Source organism: Phaethon aethereus, assembly GCF_964289735.1.
Source record: "Phaethon aethereus genome assembly, chromosome: 6".
NCBI lineage: Eukaryota > Metazoa > Chordata > Aves > Phaethontiformes > Phaethontidae > Phaethon > Phaethon aethereus.
In genome coordinates, this window is record NC_138580.1 from 17,201,798 (window position 1) to 17,223,639 (window position 21,842).

Here is a 21,842-nt window from a genome sequence, read left to right on the forward strand (position 1 = left end):
CCCGATCCCCCTGTCCCCACGTAGGGATGCTTCAGTCTAGACAGTGATGGAGTATCTGCAGGGTCAGCTTGGATGCAGCCCTCGGCGTCGGCGGAGCCCTGATCCCACAGGCACCAATGCTCCTCCGTAACTGCTCCCGCCTTTAGTCCGGCAGGTTATTATTGTTGGTTTTGCGGGGGGCAGCATCTCTCCCCCTGCTTACAATTAAGCCCTCTGAGATTGCAGGTTTCGAGGCGAAGTTTTGCAATGAGGAAAAGCCACGTCCTTGCACACACAAGCTCGCACACACGCACACGCATGCAGGCGACAAATGCTTCCACACCTGGATGGACAACAGTCAGAGTCCCGCTTGTCCAAAAAGATTTCTCACCTCCCATTTGAGAGGAACTGGACGGAGAAAGATATCTTTCCTTTTTGGATGATTTCTTTTTGAAGTCCATGAATATTTCTGGGGGGAGTACTCATGCCATTGCAGGAGCTGTGTTTCGCTCCCCGGCTCATCTCCAGACACGAAGCCAGCCGTCCCACTTCTCCTCTCGACATGTTGAAATCTGCCTGGATCCGGGGTGGTCGTTCAAGACTGAAGTCAAATCAAATTGACTCGAGTGAGTCCCAGCAATGTGGGGAGAAGACTCCGGAGGACCGCAGCGAGGAGGAGGAATGCTGGTGGCCACAAGGTTTTCTCTCGAGACCCTTTAGAAAACAACCAGCTAACCCAAAAAAAAAAAAAAAATAACCTGCCTGAAACCCATACTGGAAAATCACCAGCTCGGAGAGCTTCCTATATCAGGGTGGCCTGTGCTTATGGCAGGGAGGTGCAGGCAGCGTTGGGGAGAGGCGCAGGGAGGCACAGGATGGCGGAGCGGCCGTGGCTGGTTTGTCTCTGGCTCTGTCCTTTCCTTGCTGAGTCCTTGTAGTCAAGAGGCTGCTGTAGATTCCGAGTCCTCAGTTTCTTCAGGGTTTGTTTTTCTCTTCTCTTCTCTTTTCTTTCTTTTCTCCTTTTCTTTTTTCTTTTCTCCTTTTCTTTTTTCTTTTCTCCTTTTCTCTTTTCTTTTCTTTTTTCTTTTTTTGCTTTTCCTTTCTTTACTTCTTTCTTTCCCTTTCTCTTTTTTTCCTTTTCCTTCCTTTCTCTTTTTTCTTTTCCTTTCTTTTTTTCTTCTTACATGAGATGAAAGGAATCGGAGTCCCGGGGCACAGGGAGGTGCGGAGGGGAGGGTGGAAGGGAGCCTGGGTAGGTAGTGATGGGGTGGAGGGAGGGGATGCGACTTCACTCCACGTTGCTGCTGTCGAACGCGTGGCACTGCAGGTCTCCGCTCAGGTAGTCAGTCCCTGGCAGCTTCATGCCGTATTTGTCCACGCACCAACACAATCCACGCTTCCGGCCTCGGGAGGGCTTGCACTGGGGAAGACACCCAAGGGCAGAGATCAGGAGATGGCCACCAGCCGCCGCGCGGCTCCCCCGCGCTGGGGATCAGGATCAGCCCGGCGCTTTGCCCCTTTCACCCCAAGGATGCAATCCCCTGGGTAGGACCTAGCTCCTGCTCTCTGCTTTCAGCACATCTCCATCCCCGCTGCTACCCCAGCCCGGGGCTCTCTGACTTTTCCTCCTCCCTTCACCAGCTCCTTCAGAATGCTCACTTCAGGCTGGATGGCACTTGGAGCCATCAGCAAGGCCGCCCACCACCAAATGTGCCTGCAGATGCTCACAGCAACCTCCCCGCCAGCCCAGCAGAGGAAAAACCTCCGTCCTTTCTCCATCCAGGGCAGCGGCAGAGAAAAGCCTCCCCGGGCGGGGAGCATCCCTCCCTGCGGCTCTTACCTGCTTCCTCTTGTAAAAGCCCTTTCGGTCGCAGTTGGGGAGGTGGACGGCACGGGGGACCATCCGCTGGCTGCTCTTGAGCTCCTGCAGGGACGCCTCCATGTGCCTGCGGCAGGGGCCCTGCAAGCGGGGAGAAGATGGCATGTGAGAAGGGGAGCACCCTGCAGCAAGCCTCCATCTGCAAATGCCCCCGGGTCCCCTGTCCCCGCCACCGACACCCGCTCCCCAGGCGGGCAAAGCCCTTCCTGCCCACGGGAGCCCCGTGGAAGGACGGTGAAGGCACCCACCAGCTCAAACTCTTGCCGGAGCTCTGGGATAACGACGCGGGGGTGCGCCGTGTTCTCCGCCATGCCCACGAACTTGGCCAGGGTCAGCTTCTTCCGGCGGTCCTTCTTCAGGGCCTCAGCCTTCAGCTCGGAGAGGCGCCCGTGCTTGGGCCGGTAGGCCTTGGGTGGGTAGGTCTCCTCTGTCATCTCCGACGTGGTCGGCTCCTCGTGTTCTCGGGACTCCCGTTCTGGAAGGGAAGGGATACCAAACTGTCAGGTCTCCATGAGCTGACCGGGGCCTCCTTCTGCAAGGAGAGCCTCCTGCCCAACCCCAGAGGCCATCTTTGCACCAGGCAGGATGGGAACAAATGACCAAAGAAATCGCTTTCCCAGCTGCTGCCTACAGCCCTGGCTTTATCCCACTGCATGGGACTCGGCATGGCTTTTATGTGCCCCCTGAGCCCAGGACAGGGTGGTGCCCGAGGGCATGGAGGATTTGGGGATCAGGATGGGCTCCTATGTACAAGGCCAGCATCATTTGCAGTGTGTCAGTAGAGAAGGGCCAGCGGGAGGGTTAGCCCACACCCAGAAAGGACCAGATGACACACAAAATGTGCAGAGAAGCCCCTCTTTAGCCACGGCAAGGGGATTAAATGGCAAATTCACACCCCACCCCACCTTGCAGATGCAAGAGTGAAAGCCAGGGATGCTCGAAGATGTGACGGCTCCAAAGTCAAGGTCAATCGCACAGCAAAGCCACCACGTGGTTGGGCAGACGCTTCGGCAGCAATACCGAAGACGTGGCTGACAAGTGCTGGGATCTCCAGGGTCCTCAGCCCGCAGCCCCATGCCCACAGGGCTGCACCAGCCCCGTCTGCTGGCACGCACCGAGCAGCCAGCAAAGCCCGGGGCAACGCTGCCGAGCGGTGCAGCCTGACCGCAGCTGCCACCAGTGGTACCGATGGCAAGGGGGGAGCGCGTTAGGCTCTGCCCACGGCAGCCACCTTCCTATACACCCCCCGGACCGCCGCACCGCGACCTGCGCCAGCAGGATGCAGTCAGGAGGCCTGCGCGGTTATATATAGGAGAGAGCTGGTGACAGTCTAAAATTAGATGACTTGTGACATTTAGTACAGCCACCGGAGTGAAAAAGGGTTATTTCTGGGCTAAATTTGAATAGAATTTAAAGCTCCTGAGGCTCCCGGTCTCCCAGTCACTGGTTCCCAGCAGCCCTGTGCTGACACCAGGGTTGTGCTGGGCAGGTGGTGAGCGCAGGGGAACCCACCACGGAGGGAGGAAAAGCACCAGGATGGCTGAAATCCCTCCCCGCATGGTGTCTCGTGCGACTTCGATGCCAGCGAACCTGGCTCATCCCCTCCTGCAACCCTATGGTGATGACAGCAGGGCACCAATTTTGCCCTTGCAAAATCACTGTCTGGACAAAAGAAAAAGGCTCAGGATGAAAATAAAAGCCGACAAACACACACCCCCCGCCCACAAGGCAAACAGGAGTCTCCCTGCAGACTGGCTGCTCCTTGGAGCCCAGGTGCACCCCGGGGCGGGGAGGATGGCTCTGCCCCACCAGGCTGCCCAGGGGACGCCCGGTGAGGGGGGACACAGGCGCTGCTCAGTGCCAGATGGCAGCGCTGGCCTGTCACACACCCAGCGGGGTGGCCTTGGAGGTGGCCGAGGGGACAGGCTGGGCACCCAAGCCTGCCGCAGGTACTGGTCTCCTCTTCCTCCTTGCTAAGGCAGACCTGCCCTCTCCCAGCAAAGCTGGAAAGTTTTCCACAGCCACTTATTTATTGAAGCAGCCCTTTTTTTCCTCTTTCCACAAGAACAGAGCTGGGTCATCATCCCAGACTCAGCACCCTCCTAGCAGCCCACGGCAATGCAGATGACCCCATGCAGCACCCCCAGGACTCACACCTATCCCCAGGATTGGATCGTCTTGCCATTTTGCCCCATGATGCTCTTATGCTTGTTTTTTTTTTCCTTGCTGCTTCCCCACAGGTCGGGGCTCCTCTATTATAGGGGGATGACAGACAAGGGATAGGGAAGAGACTGATTAAGTTGGGAACAATCTTGTCCCCAAGGAAATGACACTGTACAAGGTGCAGTAGAAGCGCGTTCTTTGCCACAAAGATGTTGCGGCAACCCGAGGTCTGAAAGCAGACCGGAGACATCCGCAGTGACTAAGCCCTTCCAGGGCAATGAAACACACTGTGATCTGTCCCAGGAATCCCCTCTGGCACCGACTGCCAGGGCTGGGCAAGGCAGAGCCAGGGCATCTCCCTGGGCTGCTCTACATTAATTAAGGGGAGGATTTACACCGGTGCAGGCAACCAAACAATAACACAAGAGGGGCACAGCTCATTACCTCTGCAATAACAAATATGAGAAGCACAGCTACCTGGGCAAACCTAAAATAACAAACAAATGGGACAAGGCAGTGAGGATTCAGTCAGAAAAACAGCACGGGGTGTCCAGTATCTGGGACTCATGGTACAATGGGTGTTTGCAGTGTCTCAGCCTGCTCATATGGTCAGCAGCTTCAGCCTCTGCAAACACCTTATTTCTCTGCTTCCTGCAAGCTGCCAGTAAGCCAGAGAGGGCTGGGAGTTGCACGCTAATGTGGATTCCTTTTGGCATGGGAAGATGGGAGCCACAGGAGCCCAGCGCTCTGCAGAGCTTGCTGAGGGCTGGCATGCACCAAAAGCTGCCCAGCTCCCAGCCTGAGTCCAGCTGTTCTCCGAAAAAGCACCTGGAACTGACCCCCTTCGCCCTCCCTAGCACGCGTGGGTCCCCCCTCAAGTAGTGATATGACAAGGGATGGCTGTGGTGGGACTCCTCCATCTGCTCAACAGTGGTGTCTAGTTTGGGTCTTTATTTCCCAATGAGAACCCCATGGATGCCTTGGAGGGATCCTTTTCCTCCAGCCGCTGATGTTTTTTATAGCCTAATTTCCTTCAGCAACAAGCTGAAGCAGTCCCTGTTCATGAACCTGACTATCTGTCCCCTAATTTCATACTAACAAGCCAATTTTGACAAACTGAAGGGCAGAGATCTCTGACACACAAACTCATAACAAGCTCCGGGCAGCTGGTTGGGGACCTTCCCGGTGCCAACAGGAGAGGGAAAGGCAGAGCTGGAGCGGGCAGCACCCACACAGTCCGCACCTTCACCTCCTGGCTGGCTCATCCGCATCAACCCACAGCTGCTCCCTGCAGCCGGGGCCAGACACCCACGTCAGCACCCCCAGAGCCCCCGGACCCGCCTGCCCGTCCTCACCCACCAGCTCAGTGGTTAACCTCCGTCTGCCACCCCGGGCTGGCTCGTGGCAGGCAGCATCGGCACCTCTGCGCCTCTGCTCCTGAGGAGACGCCGGCAGAAGCAACGCCCAGTTTCCCCGAATGAGCCCTAATTGTGCCTGTCTGAGACTCAGGAAGGAGGCTGGAGTTCCTCCTCCCTCGCTGTCAGGATCTGGCCCGCTGCACAGCCCTTTCCCGCCTACTCCCATCCGCCCTGCCGGCCCCACCAGGGTTTCAGGCAGGCGGCAGGCGCAGAGGCAAAGCATGCTACATCTCCGTCTTCCAGCTACGGGCACAAGGCACAGGTGGGAAGACCCTTCTTACCATGACCCCAGCCAGAGGACAGTGGGAAGCAAGACATAGGTGGCTCTGTCCCTTCTCCCCACTCCTCAGGAGGAGGTGACCTCTCAGCAGAGGTCCCAGGCTTGCTGGCCACAGAGAAGAATGGCATTGCTGGCAAAGCTGAGGATGCCTGGCTAGCCTGGAGGTGACGCCTGGCCTGTAGCCACCTCAAGGGAATGTTGACCCTACAGCCAAGGCAGGAGACTGAACTCAACTCAGAGCCACCCCATTGCTTCATGTCTGGTCTGATACTGTGGTGCCCATGAAGGCCCCAGGGAAAGAGGGGTGACCATCTGGAGATGCTCCTGACACAGGTCAGGCCAGAAGGATTGTGCTGTTGATGTCCTAATCCATGCAGGCTTCCATGAGCCCTGGGACGCAGAAAATAAATACCCACAGCAGAGCATGGGCAGTCCTCTGCCCCGGGCCGAGGGCACAGTGCCTTCTCCGCACTCTGGGCTGGACAGAAGGAGCTCCCTAGCAGAAGCCTTTTCCAACCCTCTCACCCTGCCCCTCCAGAAGGGACACCGAGTAGCAAAATACCAGGCACAGTTTCTGGGAAGCCGCAAATTGCTCCCGTCTGGCTGCCTGCTGTCCTGAACAGATACCACCCAGAGCAGCCTGTGCACCTTCCTGCACCTGGGCCAAAACCCAGGCTGGGTGCTTCCGTGCTTCAGACGTTTTGGACATGTGTGAGGTCCCCACAGGGTGTGTGTGTGTGTTCACACGTGGGTGCGGGGCGTGTAGGAACATCGCCTCCCTGCCTGCTGACATTACAGAGCGGAGCAGGAAGCTTGTTCCAAATGGCTAGGAGGCTTAAATTTTTGTTACACATTTTCATTGGTTTCTGGCAGGAAGGTAGGAAAAGTATTTATTGACCACTGTTGCTAATGATCCGTGCTCGTTACGTCCCCAGCCCACTGCTAGAGGACTTGCTGTCCTGTTCGAAAAACCCCAAAAAAGCCACATGCACCTAAGAAGGACAAGCACAACCATAGCACAACCTTGCTAAACAGCCCTCTTGATTATCATAATGATTATTATTATTTACAGCATAAGCACTAACATAATACACCACTTAGGCAGGAAGGTGTTGGAGAAAGACTTAAAGGCGATCTCAGTTAAACCTCTAGCATAGGAATGACAGCTGGTGGAGACTTTGAGAAGCTGCCCAGTCCTTCCTCTGCCCTCAAACTGTGCCATCGCTGTTCAGAGCTGCTCACTGCAAGATGGAAATTAAAGCTTACATTACCCAGGGCTGAAACATCGCTCATTACAGAGCAGCACGTGTCTCTCACTGAACAGCACAGTGAAACAGTGCACAATGTCTCTGCTCTCCACCGGAGGAGGATTTACCCTCCAGGTGAAGTGCCACTTCCCAGTATGCCCATGAAGGGAATATCCTCAGCTGCAGGACTTCACAGGTGACCCTTCCACCCTGCTTTTCCAATGGACTCCTTGTGATTTTGGGCCCTGGTGGCAGCTGTCTTTGGAGGACACCATTTTCTGTACCATCACTGCTTACAACACCACGGCGCTTTCCAAACCTGGCTGGGTAATCTCTGACACCTTGGCTTTCTTTTTTTGGAGAGGGACAACGTTTTGGGATAAGACACCTCGGCAGCCAACGCTGGCGACAGAGAAGGGAAAAAAATTACGGGAGAGCCTGGGGGAGAGAGGGAGGCATTTTTCTGCAGTTCCCATCAACTGGGACCCCGAAGCACTAATCACAGCCAGATCTAGACACTCCCTCCGAGCTTTACCCATCACATCAGCTCCCCGGCACAAACAGCTGTCCTATCTACGGCGGCTCCATTATCTGCCCAGCCCCACGTCAGCTGCTTATGTGCTCTTGCTGGACTTTACACGCACACGCAGACAGAGGCAATGATTGCTAAAATCAATGTTTGTCTTCTTTCCTGTACCTGCTGGAGGGATGGGATCCTCCCATTTCTCCTTCCTCCCCCATCCTTTATGGTACTGGTTCTTGCTGGGCAACGTAAAGCAGCTTCCCTGGGCTCCCTGCTGCTGGGAGAGGAGGAACGTCAGTCCTGTCCCCAAAAACAGCTTTTGCACTTGCAAATCACGTTAGAGATGTACCTATTTTCTTCAGATTGGGTCTTACACAGGAAGCCTGTGCTGAGGTCCCTGGCTGGTAAAAACTCCATCGTGCATTTTCCCCCAGCTGCCCTCCCCACTCGTCCCTGCTCTGGAGGAGGGGATGTGCCTGACCTATGCCAAAACCTCCTGCGATGAGCAGGCAAGTTCCTCCCCAGCCTGGACTTGCACCTGTGACCATGACGGGAAAGTAAAAATCCCTCCCTCCTGGTCACCAGGCAGGGACAGCCGCTGCGTCTGTGTTTGCCTTGAAATGCAGGCAGGGGAGGGATAATGCAGGCAGGGGAGGGATAATGCAGGCAGGGGAGGGATAATGCAGGCAGGGGAGGGATGCAGAGCAAGGAGGTTCATCTCCTCTCGCGCCTTTTGGCAGCTGGAGAGCACAACTGAGCAAAAGCATCCCGGAGCTCCCCAGAGGTCACGGGGACCAGCCGGGACAGAAGGGAGCCGTTGCTGCCCTGAGGAAGAACGGCTCCTTCACGTTCCCGTTGCAGGTGCAGCTCCCCAGCGCGGCGGCGAACGACCCCCAGCCCCGCGCGCAGCCCCACAGGGGTGGGCGATGGCGCCGGCTCAGGCGCTATGCCCAGGGTTGGGGTCACCGCTCCGGACCACCGCCCTGGTGAAGTCAGGCGGTGATCTCAGGCGGCCGCCCAGCCCGAGGCCGTCTGGCACCCACCGGAGGAAGAGCAGCCAGGGCCGGGGCTGCAGGCTCCGGCCCGTCCCTCCACTAGCCCAGGGCGTTGGCTGTCAGACGGCCAGCTGCAACGTGCCTTGGACTTTCGACGAACTTTTGTGCTTTGGTGGGGACTCGGCGGCAGGCCGGCATGGCTGGTCTGGTGGGGACCGGCGAGGGAGCATGCTGGTGGTGCTCGCAGGCGATGAGCGACTGGGAGGAGACACCACACACCAAGAAGGACAGAAAAACAGCAGCCCTGCTTGGCCTGCCACCCCACCTCCCCTAAGTCCCAGCAATGCACAACAGGCATTTATGGCAGATCTACGTCAAATAATAACACCCCTCCACTAACACCATTCGCCGGATGGCTAAACTCCATGTCTGAGTCATTGCAGAGATGCTGCACCCTCCAAATTGTGACCAGCCCCATTATTTGGCTTGGGGGCTGATTTTAGGGTGGAATGACATATCTCTGGAGGCTCCAGTCTTTCCTCTTGTGACTCCAATGGTCTCACCTGGGCCTCCAAAGGTCTGAAGTTAAGAAAGATAAATCCCACCACTTCTTCAGTACTGGTCCTCTTGCAGACCATGTGATGCAGCTCTCATGGGCGGCATTTCCAAACGGTTTTACAGGCACAGGAGCAGTGGTAAGAAAACCTAGACCCTATCCCCTTCACTGGGAATTAAGTACCTCAACAGCTGCCAAAGGCAGCAAATCACCTTTGTGATTTGCAGAGTGTGGAAGGAAGTCTTTAGCAGTCAAAGCATCGTGAAGCACCCACAAAAACACCTGCTCTACCCCATCATGAGTCCAAACAGTCCACGGCCCAAAGCCACACAAGCTTTTGGAAGAGAGCTCTGGGGTATCCCAGTGCCTTAAATTCCTGTGACAGCATGGTGAGGGTTGCTGGGACCTCACTCTCTTGTCCCACAGACACACCTTTTAAAAGAAGGATATGGATCAGTGGGACCAAGCTCAGAGAAGAGATGGAAAAGCAGCCAAAGGGCTGGAAGGACTCAACTCTAAGTTAAGACTTATCTCCATTTTGTTAAGCCAAGAGCCCAGAGGATGCTTGTGAATACCTGAAAGAGGCTCAGAGAGCAGGGATGGATGGCAGAGTGATGTGCTATATGGTGGCCTTTTTTTTTTTAAAGTTACTGTTTGGGCTTTGCTGAACCAGCCTGGAAGAGCAGCTCTTTCTCAGGAGATTAATGTCTCCTCAGCAGAAACCTGTGGATGCCAATTCTGCTGCATCAGCCAGGGCTCACCTGCAGAGCGTGAATATCAGGTGCTTGGGCTGCCCCCAGGTTCACACAGGATTCATGGGAAAGGGAGATCATTGTCCTGATGACCTTGGTGTCCTCATACAGAGCTGGATGGGGGAGAAATGCAGCTCAGCATGTGGGAAAGGAGCTCTCAAGGGAACCAGCTCATGTTTTGGTCTGCTCTGGAAGCACAGGGCCTATCTGTAGGAACGGATCTCTGGGTCAGCACCACTTCTCCACAGTGCCAGCAAGTGCTGCGGAGGTGGGAGAGGTATGGCTATGGGAACTGGAAGCGTAAAGAAGTGTTGCTGTGTGCCAAATGATACTTCCCTGAGCTGCCCTTCCTTGCTGCAGCCACAAAATAAAACTCCCTGGGAGCAACTCTCTAGAGCAAGGAGAAAAGCAGGTTTAGATATGGGGAGCTCCTTCCCTACACGTTGCTAGCTGTTAGTTCAGCAGACTCCAAGCACTCCATGCTGTGCTGGAAGAGCCAAGCTTGGGCACCAGCTGGTGGGCTGCACTGGTTCTGACCCAGGATGTACAAGCAAGGACTGGGGCTCACAGAGAGATGTTGTCTTTGATCTGTCTCCTTCTCTCCAGAGAGCTCCCAAATTTGTCTACGATCAGTTCTCAACACAGGCTTGGGAGTTTGCAAGGCATGTGCAAGACACACAAAGTCCAGGTGAGTGTCTGGGTCAACAGGCAGCATGGCCAGAGACTTTGGGTTCCCAATGACAACCATTTCTGTGCCAGATAGAACCCAAAATGTCTAACCAGTAAAAGAGCGGGGAAACTTTCCAGAGTTTCTCCCTCTAGTAAGATGATGAACAAACATCCACCCATTTCAATTAAACGATGCCGATGTGCACCATCTTGCAAAATTGCAGGCTTTGCTTCTAGATAGCTGCTTGTATCCGCCTGACATTTCCTGAACAAAGTTCTCTTCCAGGGAACTGAACTGGCAAGTGGAGGGGAAGGAAGTATTTCAGGATTAGATTTACATCAAGAAGCTCCTGTTGCTGATGCACTGATGATAGGAAGATAAAACATATTTCCTTCACATCATCTGGAGACTGCAGATGTTCCCCATTCCATATGCTGAAACTGCAGAAGAAGCTGAAAGCTGAATTGAGGAATGACCTAGAGAAACCTAAATAAATCATCTTTCAATATCATAGTGACCAAGACATATTTTTCCTTCCTGGAAAGGATGAAATCATTCAGTCTTTCTTAGTCTTGCATGTTTTCCAACAAATCCACCCTACTGACAGATTCCATTGGTTGTAATAAAGGCGGCAAATACCCCACCAGGCTGCCAAGGAACTAAGAGCAGAAAAGAGCAAAGAAGGAAAACTCAGGGAAGAAGACTGCATGACAGCCTCTGCCTAACTGACAGTAAAGGTGAGGAAAACCTGGAGTAGCTCCTGACAAGTGTTGTTGAATTGTTTACCAGCAATTTCTCCATGGGGCTTATCTGTGGCAAAAAGAGAGGAAAACCCTACCTAGAAAACAGACATGTTTTCAGGTCTTCTGAATGAAAACAAAAGGGTGTGAACTGCTCATCTGGCTACCAGATGGAAAGAGATCACTTGAAAAAAATTTTGCTGTGTCCTTAGGAAGGACCTCTCCTTAGGAGGTGTGATGGCTTGGAAGAGAACCTTAATAGCATCCACCAACTATCATTATTGTACGAGAAAGAAGGGGACAAGGTGGACTTTTTTGAATGCAGGTAGCTCAACAGTAGTAATGGAGGAAATGTCACTAGGGGGAAAGAGTAGGTAGCTTTGCCCTCTTGGACTATGTGGGGCTTGTCTCTAAAACTCAGCTGAAGGTTGTCAATATACACGAGATGTCAAGAAACCTGGACTTGAAAGCAGGATGCTGCCAGGATGCTGATGCTATTTTGATCACTGAAACCCAAATGTGACACATCATAGTAGAGCCAGGTGCTAGGAAGGCCTTAGAAACAGAACTATAACCAAGAAGAGTGTTGCTGGTGGCTATCAAAAGCTGGGATATCATTGTGGATATTGCAGGATTTTACCCTAAGAACACTGTGCAATTAAGAGGAAAACTCTCTATCTCTTCAGGTGATGATCCTGAGAACAGGATGTCCTACCAAAGACATAGCCACTATGGTTTATGATAAGCTCTCTGGCCTGCTTACGGATGAAGGTGGCTTTTCGTCAGGGTTTTGAATCTGATTTAGTTTCATATTGAGCAGAAGCTTTTAGCAACTGGCCTACTGGAACTGAATCTGGGAGACACTGGTCCCACTGTGGTCTCCATCAAAAGATCCATCCCCACTTATGTTACTGAGGGTCTCTGCCAGCCCCAACTGCAGCCAGTAAATGGAAAAGCCAAAAAAGCCAAACCCTTTACTCGCCCCAAAGAGAAGTGAAGGCACATCAGGTGGAGTCTGGAGATGCACCTGTGTCGGGTGCTGGATGAGAACTGGTCCAACACCACAAATATTTCAGGTGTGCAGCTGTGATTGCAACCTCCAGCCTAGCCTGGATTAATTTCTAGGCCTTCAGCCTGACCTTCACAGCTCTGCCTTCAACCAGATGGAAAAATCTGCGAGATCATCCATTGCTCATCTCTGTGTCACCACCAGATGAGACATTGTCACATGTACCGTCCAACCCGACTTTTATGAGCTCTGAGTGATGAGATTTCCACCTCTGCCCTCAGGACTCCCTTCTACTTTCTTAATGGCTCCTTCTCTCAGAAAGCCTTCACCTGAGTAGGTGTGGCCATTATTTAATCTCTCAATCCACCTAAGTAGTACCACAAAAAAAGTACCAGAAGTTTGATGTTCACACTCTGACACTATTGATAAGCAGAAACTTGCCCAAGCTTGATCCTAACAGATGATTCTTGTGTCTCCTAGCCATTTCCCTCCCTGCACTGTACCATTGCATACACTAACCAATTCCCTTTGGTGCAACACGATGCAAAGATGCTTTTCAATGTTAAAAAAATATCTCAGGTCCCTTGATGGAGCAAAGGGTGCAGGGCTCCATTTTGGGGTCTGAAACTCCAAGAAAGACAACTGATCATCCTTTGCCATGGGTCTGGAGCCTTTCTGGAATGATAAAATCCCCTGTTGCACTTTGTTGTTTTTCCTGCAACCTCAAGCCACCTCTGATGTTACAAAGCCAAACAACAACACTGAAATGGTTATGAAATGATGCGGTAAAATTTCACCCATTTCTGCTCTTTCTTCAGGAAAGCGGGAGTCACAAGTGAAAGCAAAGTGACTGCATGTCACTCTGTATTTAGACATTATTAAGATATACTAGGACATACATGTAGCTGTGGCAGCAGCATAATTGACTACTGGACAGGTATAAGACATGCAGTGCCTTCCTAATAAAACTTTTTTCTTTTCCAGCATCTCCTTTAAATTAAAAAGTGAAAGCCAGGTTCTATAGTTGTTCATTGGCTTACTTAATTACTAGATTTTCATCACTGGTCCAGTGCATAACATCTGATGTCTTAAGCACGAATAATAAATGGTCTGTTGATTTAATTGTTTTCTGAGCATGAATGCCATCTGAATTTGGAGAAAGAAAATATTCCCACTGGTTTTCTACAAAAAGGATTATGAGTATTGTCCAACTTTGCCCCCAAAGTTACCTTTAAGATACATTCCCTCTCTTGTTTCCCTAGGGGATCATTTCCTTAAATATCTGTCAGGATTACCTTCTTGCCCTTAAATAGCAACCAGACCAGTTATTTCCAACGATCTAACAATCACCATCATCAGTGAGCCAGCTGCGTCCATCCAACACGCAAACAAACCAAACTGCAATAACAGCCCTCAAGGCAGGCAGCTGCTAAGAGCTTTCCAGTCCCACGGAAGCCAACAGCGTCTTCGGCTTTGGCCTCACAGTCCTTTGAGGGCTGAGGTAGCCGGCTCCCACAGAGGGGATTAGGTGCCTGGAAGCCTGTGGTGCTCTGGGCCTAGAGGAAAGGAAAGGTGCTCAGCATCTTGCAGGATCAAGCCCTGCCAGGCTAATAGGGAACGATGTGCCAGTTTGCCGTGGGGGCTATCGACCCCCCAGTCCCACGTTCTGCATGCAAGAGGCAGTACCACTGGCGACCGGCGTGGAGGCATGGGCAAAAATGATGGGAATATCAGAGGGGTCTGGAGAATGAGGGCAATAGTGAGAGCAAGGCTTTACGCATACACACACAAGAAACGGCCACTGACTTCACAGGTATAAATTTAAGATGCCTCCCCAAGGTTTAGCCTGTTGACCAGAGTCTCTCTGCAGCCAGGGGAGGCTTGGACCTTCCTGCAGGCATAGCTTAAGGCAGGTGTTGTCTCCCAGCCAGAAGCTGATGGTTAAAAGACATGGAGTGATGGGCAGTCAGCACGCTTGCCCTGGAAACATCATAAACAGACAGCAGATCCACTAAAACATGCTGAGAAATGGCTTCCTTGGGAGCAAATTTGCCCACATCAAACCACCGAGAGTCCCAAATCTCTGCAAACACATGACGCTGGCTCCTGCTGGGATTAACTGCAAGTAGCTGATTGACATAAACACTAAGGGGTCCCCTCAGAGCACTAGCATCAAAGAGCCACCTCAAAAACAATGTCTTGCTGAGAGTTGCCTTGGCTACACAGCTGAAAGAACAGAGAGCATCTTGTGGGGATCAAGTGGGGAGGGAATGGGGAATGTCACTCCTTCACCACCAGGTGTGATGTGACCCTTCCAGGATGGGCCAAGGCATCAAGCATGACCCATGCCCAGTGATGTCGAACAGGCAGGCCTGGGGCCCAGGAGCACTGGCACAGCTGCCACCCCACTCTGAGACCCACAGGCAGCCCTGCACATCACCCCAGAGTGACCCAGTGTGGAGGCTCTTGCTAAATGGACCTGGCAGGTCCAGGTCTTAGGGGATCCCAGCATGGGGGGCCAGATATCCCCCTCCTCCTTGCCAGCAGAGCCTCCTCATGCCTTTGGCTACACCCGTCCTGAGGATAAACAGATAGTATCTATCTTTTTGCCTGTAAAAAATCTCCTTACAAATTACTAGGTGGTTATTATGCTGTCTGCCAGTGAGTTCACCCAGGCCAAACTCTTTGGATCATCTTTGACCTCTGCATGCACCATGTCTTCACGTCCTGCTGCTTCTTCCTCCTCAACACTGGAGGTTGTTCCTCCCGCCATCAGCTTGCCACATCTCAGAAAATTTGCCACCGTTTCCCAATTCTGTTCTTTCCCGCTTTCCCAAAGGCCAGTTGTTGCTGCCTGTGCAAAGAGAAGTTTGCAGGGTCCCAGCGCCCTCAGTGCCCCCAGCACCATCTCCTCCACCAATGCCACTAGGCACCATTGCCCCCTGCACATGTCCTCCAGCCCTGGCATGGGGCAGGAGGTGGACTGGCTGCCCCTTGCAAGCTGCAACCTCTCCACATCTCCACTGGGATATCTCTTGGGGTATTTAATGTACACTTAGTCTATCCGGAAAACACAACCCACCTCCAAGCACAGGGAGTGAGTTTGGATCCACACAGCTGGCTGGGAGGAATATCTTGTGTCTATCTCCTTCTTTGCCTCCTGTTGTTTGATACGGCAAGGGGGTTGGAACTAGATTATCTTTAAGGTCCCTTCCAACCCAAACCATTCTATGATTCTACGATACGCTCACCTGCTGCATCTCGTTTCTCAGCCCTCAGTGGGAGGATAGGGCAGGCTGGTCTGTACACCAGTATCTGATCTTGATGGCAAAATACCCATGTGTCAGTCATAAGCAGAACCACTGCACCCAAGAGAGGTTTGTGTGTGCTGCCTGGAAACCATTCTGCCCCCAGAGACAAAAATGTTCCATGTGTGTGTTTGCACACATTAAATGTTTGTGCAGGCGTATGTGGGTGTGTGAACACGGGTACATGTGTGCGTATGTTCACACGCGTATCTTCCCTGTGCATGTTAATCTTCCTGCTCTGCAGCCCACGTCGAGGGGCAGGTGTGTTCCAGCCAAATTCTGCTTTTAATTGTGTCTGACCTTCAATTTGCACTAGTAAGTGCTTGGTAAAAAATAGGCAGGATTTGCCGTGCCACGGGCCCTTTCATCTCCCCTGTGTCTTAGCACAGGTGAAACGAGCTGCAACTGTTCTTAGCGGCTTGCCTGCCTGAGCAGAGGAGGACAAGCCACCCTTCCCAGGCTGCTCCCAGGCTTTCCAGTTTGGGTGAAGAGCGCTGGGAACCATCACTACTATAACAGCTCCTGCAGCTGCTCCTACATCTGCGACGTCTTTTGACCCAGCGCGCGTAAAACTTCCAGCAGACGTTAGGAGGAAGCAGAGCACCGCGCTCCGTGCGAGGCAGCTCCCGCTCGCTGCTTCTCCTCCTCTCCTTCCTCCCTGGCTGCCCTGACACACATGTGCCAAGCTACGCGACAAAAGAACCCAGGGGCTGTCTTGAAGCTGGCACAAAATGTACCCGAGCTCTCCTACCGCTCTCTCCCGAGACCGAGGGGACACCTCACCCCGCAGCCATGCAAACGCTTCCAGTCACACGCGACTGTGCTGACACCACTGACGTGCCAAAGCTGCGACGGTCATCTGGGCACAGGATGCTGGTGCTTAAATACCGACACGAGGAAGCACGCAGCCTTCCTCCAGCATCCCTCAGGCTTGCAGCGGCTCCCATTTGAGGCCAGCCCTGTTCCCTGCTGCGGCAGTACAGGCTCTGGAGGGGCTCCCTTCGTTCACCTGGAGCGGGTCCAGACCGACAGTGGTGTGCGGGAGCCCAGTTCTGTCACTCCGGCACGCACGTACAGAGCCACGTCTTTTCTCCGGTGAACTCCGCTGGCACCCGGCAAGAATTTCATTTGGATCAACTACTTAATATTCTCCCTCCTTCCTTAGAAACCAGGCTGCCGAAAAATCTTTCCAGCCAAGGCCCCTCCTTTCCTGTTTGAACCACCCCATCCCTCCCTCCCCCGTACACACTGCAGAAATCCAGCTCTCTTGCTGGCACCTGATGGATTTCACCCTCTTTTTTTTTTTTTTAATATATTGTTGAAACTTCAGATCAAAAGAAAAATTGAGATTTTCCTGTTTCAGATCCAAGGCTTTGCAGGCCTGTTGCTACTAAGCTTTCGCCTTGACGAGCTGCTGTGCACAAAGGACCTGCTGCTCGGCCCCAGCCGGGTCCCTCCCCGAGTGACACATGTTCGCAAGCCAGCGTGTCCCAAGCGCCCCGCTCCCACGACCCCTGCCCTAACCCTCACCCTCGCCCCGGACCTCGGCGAGGGGCTGCCCACCTGCCCCGCTGCGTCCCCGTCGCTCACCCCTGAAGCCCCGCATCCCCAAACGGGAAGGAGAAATGGGGTGGGGGGAATATGCCGAGGAGGGATAAAGGACTGCACCGAACACGAGCCACAGGAAACTTGGGCTCGGCAGCACTCCTCCTCTGCCTACTTCCAGCTGACACAGCAAAGACGATTTTCTTAGGGCTAATTCTCCACACCCCCCCCGCCCCTTTCCCCTCCTGGTTATCGTTGGCTCACGGTTTCGTGAGGAAACTTGCCAAGTCTTGCTCGCTTTCTAGAAAGAGAGCAGGAATGAGAGAGGAGAAGGAAATATTTGACAACCTTTGTTTTTCCACGAGCCTTTTCAGGGCAGCAGGCTCCAATCTGTGCCCTCCGCTCCCCAGCTCTCGGCCTGACCTTGCTGTCTCAGCAGGAGGAAGTCTGGCGGGAGCACGGGGGAGAAAAATGGAAAGACGTGGTGTATTTCAAAGGAAACCTAAACAAAACAGAGAAAACCCAGAATCCTGCAGCCTGTGCCATAAATGAAGCTCATTCATGGTTTTTTACCAGGAACAGTCAGTTACAGCCGTGATGTTTGGCTTTTGGTAAAGGACAGTGTCTGACTGCTGTGCCAGGAAGGACTACAGGAACCGTACCGTCAGTACCTACACATCCATCTACTTACAGCGAGCCTTACCAAAGCCCTTTAATCCCACACTTGCTTTCATTTCCGACCTCTCAGCAAATCAGGAGTACATTTTCCCTCGTAGCGCCAGCATTTCCCAGTACCGCTGTGCCCAGTTTACAGATGAGGAAACTGAGGCAACGGTCCCTGGGAGCATCTTATCCCCAGGCGAGACATCTGGTCTAGAGGAGAGCCAAGCCCGGCCTCCCAGGCTTGGGCTCTTGCAATACTGCTTGTTGTGTCTCCACCTCGACTATAAGGAGGAAAGCATCTGCGATTTTAAACTCAGCCAGCACAAGAGCAGAAATAGATAGAAACGCAGTTTGATCTAGTCCTCGCCGCTGTCACATAGTTTATTTTGCAGAGTGCTGATTCTTTCTCAGTGGTTCGCAGCTCAGGGCCAATTTTGGTCATTGATAGATCGGAGGGCCAGGCCAGCTTCCCCAGCGCACGGTCCCGGCACTGCTGGCCAAACTGGCAGAGGCCAGAAAGTTCAAGTCAAACTTCATTTCTTTCCTTGCCCCGTTGCTTAGAAACACGCCTATGAAAATATACTTTGTTCTCACACGCTACCACTCGAATGCCAAGAGAATTTTTTTCCTTCTCCCGTCCTCAGGAATTCCTAATTTATTTTTTATTTCTTTTTTGCAATTGCACAAATCTCAAGAGGAGCCTGCCAGTCTCCCGCGGCTTCCTGCAGCAGCCTTTCCGATCCGGGCTCATCTCCCGGCTGTGAACAAAACCCGTCAAAAAGAGCCCCCTGTGGCACTCGGGGAGTCCAAACTGGAAGTGCAGGTGGTGCCGGGGGGGTGGTTTTGCAACAAATCCGCAACCTCTTTCCTATCCCTCTCCTTGTTCATTCAACAGGTGCTCCCCATCCCAAGGAAACCAAAAGCAGCGATGTTACAAGGGGACAGGCCAAAGTTTTCATGCAAAGCACCTGCTAAAGGACCCGTTTCCCCAGGAAGAGCGAGGCAGGTGGAATGAAAGGAGATTCACGCTGGGAGCCAAGCGCCGAAGCTTTTTCGGGTGCCTTCAGTCTGCACAGGGCACCCTCGGCCCAACTCTCCCAGCCACCGCTGCGTTTCGGCTGTGTAGCTTTGCCTTCCTGACCACACCGCCTGACCCCAGCCGCGCACACACACGCGCAGAGTAAATAAACGCCGGGGATGACGCGCTCCGGGATACTTCGCATAGCTCCGCTGCCAGCGAGTTATTGCCCGGCTTCCTGGGCTCCACAGCAGGAACGCGGCTCCTGGCTTCACCCCCCACTCCCCAACACGGGTCCCCTCCCAGCCCTCGCCCCTTCCAGCTCCCCTTCAGAAAACCAAGCTCAGCTTTGCTTTTTCTGGCCAATTTTCGGGGAGTTTGAACATTTCTTGCCATTTGGGGGTGAGGGGGAAGTTATACACACAGAATTTGGTTTTGCTCTGAAGGATGGGGCGTAGCAACACAACCACTGCCTGTAAGCAGCGAAGGGGAAAAATAATAAAAGCATTGAGATTTATTAGGCGCTAGAAAGGAGAAACGGATTCTCATTGCGCGGGTATAAGCAGAAGCTTGCTAACAAGCAAAAATGACTTTTTCATGGACCAAAAAGAAGTGGGGGGCTTGTTTCTAGTGTTTTTTTTGCCAAGTGGTTCCCTGGTCCCCTGGATGTGCAGACATGTGCCTCCCCTTCACACCATGGCAGAAATACAGATGTATTTGGAAGAATATAGGGCAGGTGTCCTTGCACAAGCTGCAGGATCCAGAAATGGGAGTTTAACGCGTGCCAAAGCGAAGGAGCGCTTTCCTTCGTGCTTGTGTCACGTGCAAGGTGCAAACATTTCAGAAGCTTGGCTTTGCACTGCGGCTACCATGCCAGCCTTCATGCTTGCTTTTAACCTATTCTTTCTGATTATTGGCAACACCACCATCATTTTTTGCTTTCACAGATTCCCTGTCCCTAATGCACCTGCATCTCCATGGGCTAAAACCCATTGCCCAACAAAGAGGTCCAGCAGCGGGCAGCAAGGACGAAGAGGCTGCAATGATCGCAAGGAGAGAGCCGGAGGCTGAACAGGAAACCCGGGGTGGGGGGGGCTGAAGACTTTGGGCATGGGGCAGATGGTTGCAAAGAGGTTGCCCTGCCCTCCCATGCACCTCAAGCTGCAGAACCCAGCTCAGGCCCCAGAGCAAGGCGAGGAATATGGTGAGAGAAAGGGGTCAGGGAGAGGGTGTGAAGAACAGGGATGCAGGAAAGATGTAAAGGATGCAACTGGGGAAGGACTGGGATGCAGCTGTGACTAAGAAGGCGCATCTGGGAGGTGGGGGAAGAAAAGCTTTTCATTGGGGATGGGACAACCCCGAGGTGATGATGGAAGGCAGGGGGGTAGGGGAGGCTGTGAGATGATGCAACAGGAGGTTCAACCAGGGCATGGATGGAAAGAAGGATGGGAAAAGCGGCAGGGGGCATGGAAGAACAGCTAGGGGGACGGAAGAGTACCCACAAAGATGGAAAAGTAGTTCGGGGGGGGGGGGGTGGAAGAGCAGCCAGAAGGATGGAAAAGGAGCTGGAAAGGTGGAAAAGCAATAGCGGGATGGAAGAGCAGCCAGGGGAAGTGGTGGTGGTGGAGAAGCAGCCGGAAAAGACGGAAAAGCAACCAGAGGCTTGGAAAAGCTGCCAGTGGAGGGGGTGGGGAAGGGAAGGAATGGGGAAATAGCTGTAAAGATGGAAAAGCAGCCGGGGTGTGTATGTGTGTGTGTGTGTGTGTGTGAAAAACCGGCAGAAAGATGGAAAAGCTGCTGATGGTGGTGGAGGGGAATGGAAGAGCAGCCAGCATGGCAGAAAAGCACACGGCTGGGGAGGGGGGATGGAGGTGCAGCTGGAAAGATGGAAAAGTAGCCGGGAAGGCGGAAAAGCAACAGAGGGCAGAGAAGAGCACCTGGGAAGATGCAAAAGCAGCCGGAAGAATGGGAAAGCAGCCAGTGGGAGGGAGTAGAAAAGCAAGCGGAAAGATGAAAAGGGAGCCGGAAAAGCGAAAAAGCTAAGCGGAGGGGCACAGAAAAACACCCGGAAAGAGGGGGAAAAGCAGCCGGGAGACCATGGCGGGGTGGAAAAAAAGCAGGCGGAAAGACGGAAAAGAAGCCGGCAGGGCGGAAAAGCGTGCGGGAAGAGGAAGACGGGAGAAGCGGGGGTCACTCACCGGCCTTGGCTTGCTCGCGGTAGCTCTTCTCGCTGAGGCAGACGGCGGTGCCGTGGAGCAGGGCGTGCAGCGGCTTCTCCTCGCCCTGGCGCGGCAGGCAGCGCAGCCCGCGGGCGCAGCGCTCGGTGTAGACGCCGCAGGGCTGCCCGGCGGGCAGGGCGCAGGTGAGGCAGCAGCCGCAGCCCGGCTCCTTCACCAGCTCGCAGCCCAGCGGCGGCGGCGGGCAGAGCGACAGCGCTTTGCCGTCGCAGGGCTCGCACTGCACGAAGGAGCCCAGGCACCGCGACAGCCCCGGGCAGGCGCCCAGCAGCACCAGGAGCCGCAGCAGCATCGCGGCGGGGATGCTGCGGGACGGGGCGCGGGGGGCTACCGCCGGCTGGGGGGGTGGCTGGGGGGGCGGCGCTTGCTTTGCGCTTGCCCCTTCGGGGGCAAAAAAAAAAAAAAAAATTCAAAAAGGAAGAGGGTCGGAAAGCGCAGCCCCTGCTTGCAGGCGCCCCACTCTGGGGTTTATTCTCGGGGTGCGAAACCCTCCTGCTTTGCTTTTGCCGTTGGGAGAGGGGAGCGTCTAGGTTTGCTTTCTGTCTTTTTTTCCCCCCTCCTTTTTCTCGTTCTTTCAGCTTTTTCTCGCCTCGAAAGGGGGAATTCTCACCGCGATCCGCCGGAGCGCAAAAAGAGAGGGGGAGGAAAGGAGGGGGAAAGGGAGAAAAGCCTGGGGGTGTTGCACAGCCTACAGGTTGCAGGGGGAGGCGTGCGGCAGCAGGGGGGGTTCAGGGAGGTGGCACGGCGATTGCACACACTCACGCACACGCACACACTCTTCCCAAAGGGCTGGGAGGAGGCAGGTTGGGAAGGGAGCAAAGTTCCTTGAAAACCAGTGTCCTGCTATTAATGCATCAAAG

The 21,842-nt window shown here is 53.7% G+C and overlaps 1 protein-coding gene across 1 annotated transcript; it reads right to left on the bottom strand.

Moving 5' to 3' along the window:
• Positions 1-311: 311 nt before the first annotated feature.
• IGFBP5 (insulin like growth factor binding protein 5) lies at positions 312-21,565 on the bottom strand. Its single transcript, XM_082001615.1, has 4 exons — positions 20,944-21,565; positions 2,107-2,333; positions 1,820-1,939; positions 312-1,399 (listed from the first exon to the last, which is right to left on the bottom strand). The coding sequence occupies exons 1-4, from the start codon at positions 21,272-21,274 to the stop codon at positions 1,268-1,270; spliced, it is 810 nt and encodes a 269-aa protein (XP_081857741.1). The 5' UTR covers positions 21,275-21,565; the 3' UTR covers positions 312-1,267.
• Between the last annotated feature and the right edge of the window lie 277 nt (positions 21,566-21,842).

Coding starts and splice junctions, on each gene's coding strand:
- IGFBP5 (XM_082001615.1), bottom strand. CDS start 21,274: ATGCTGCTGCGGCTCCTGGTGCTGCTGGGCGCCTGCCCGGGGCTGTCG. Junction 2,334..20,943: donor CCGCGAGCAAGCCAAGGCCG/GTGAGTGACCCC, acceptor CTTCCCTTCCAG/AACGGGAGTCCCGAGAACAC. Junction 1,400..1,819: donor GCTTTTACAAGAGGAAGCAG/GTAAGAGCCGCA, acceptor TGTCTTCCCCAG/TGCAAGCCCTCCCGAGGCCG.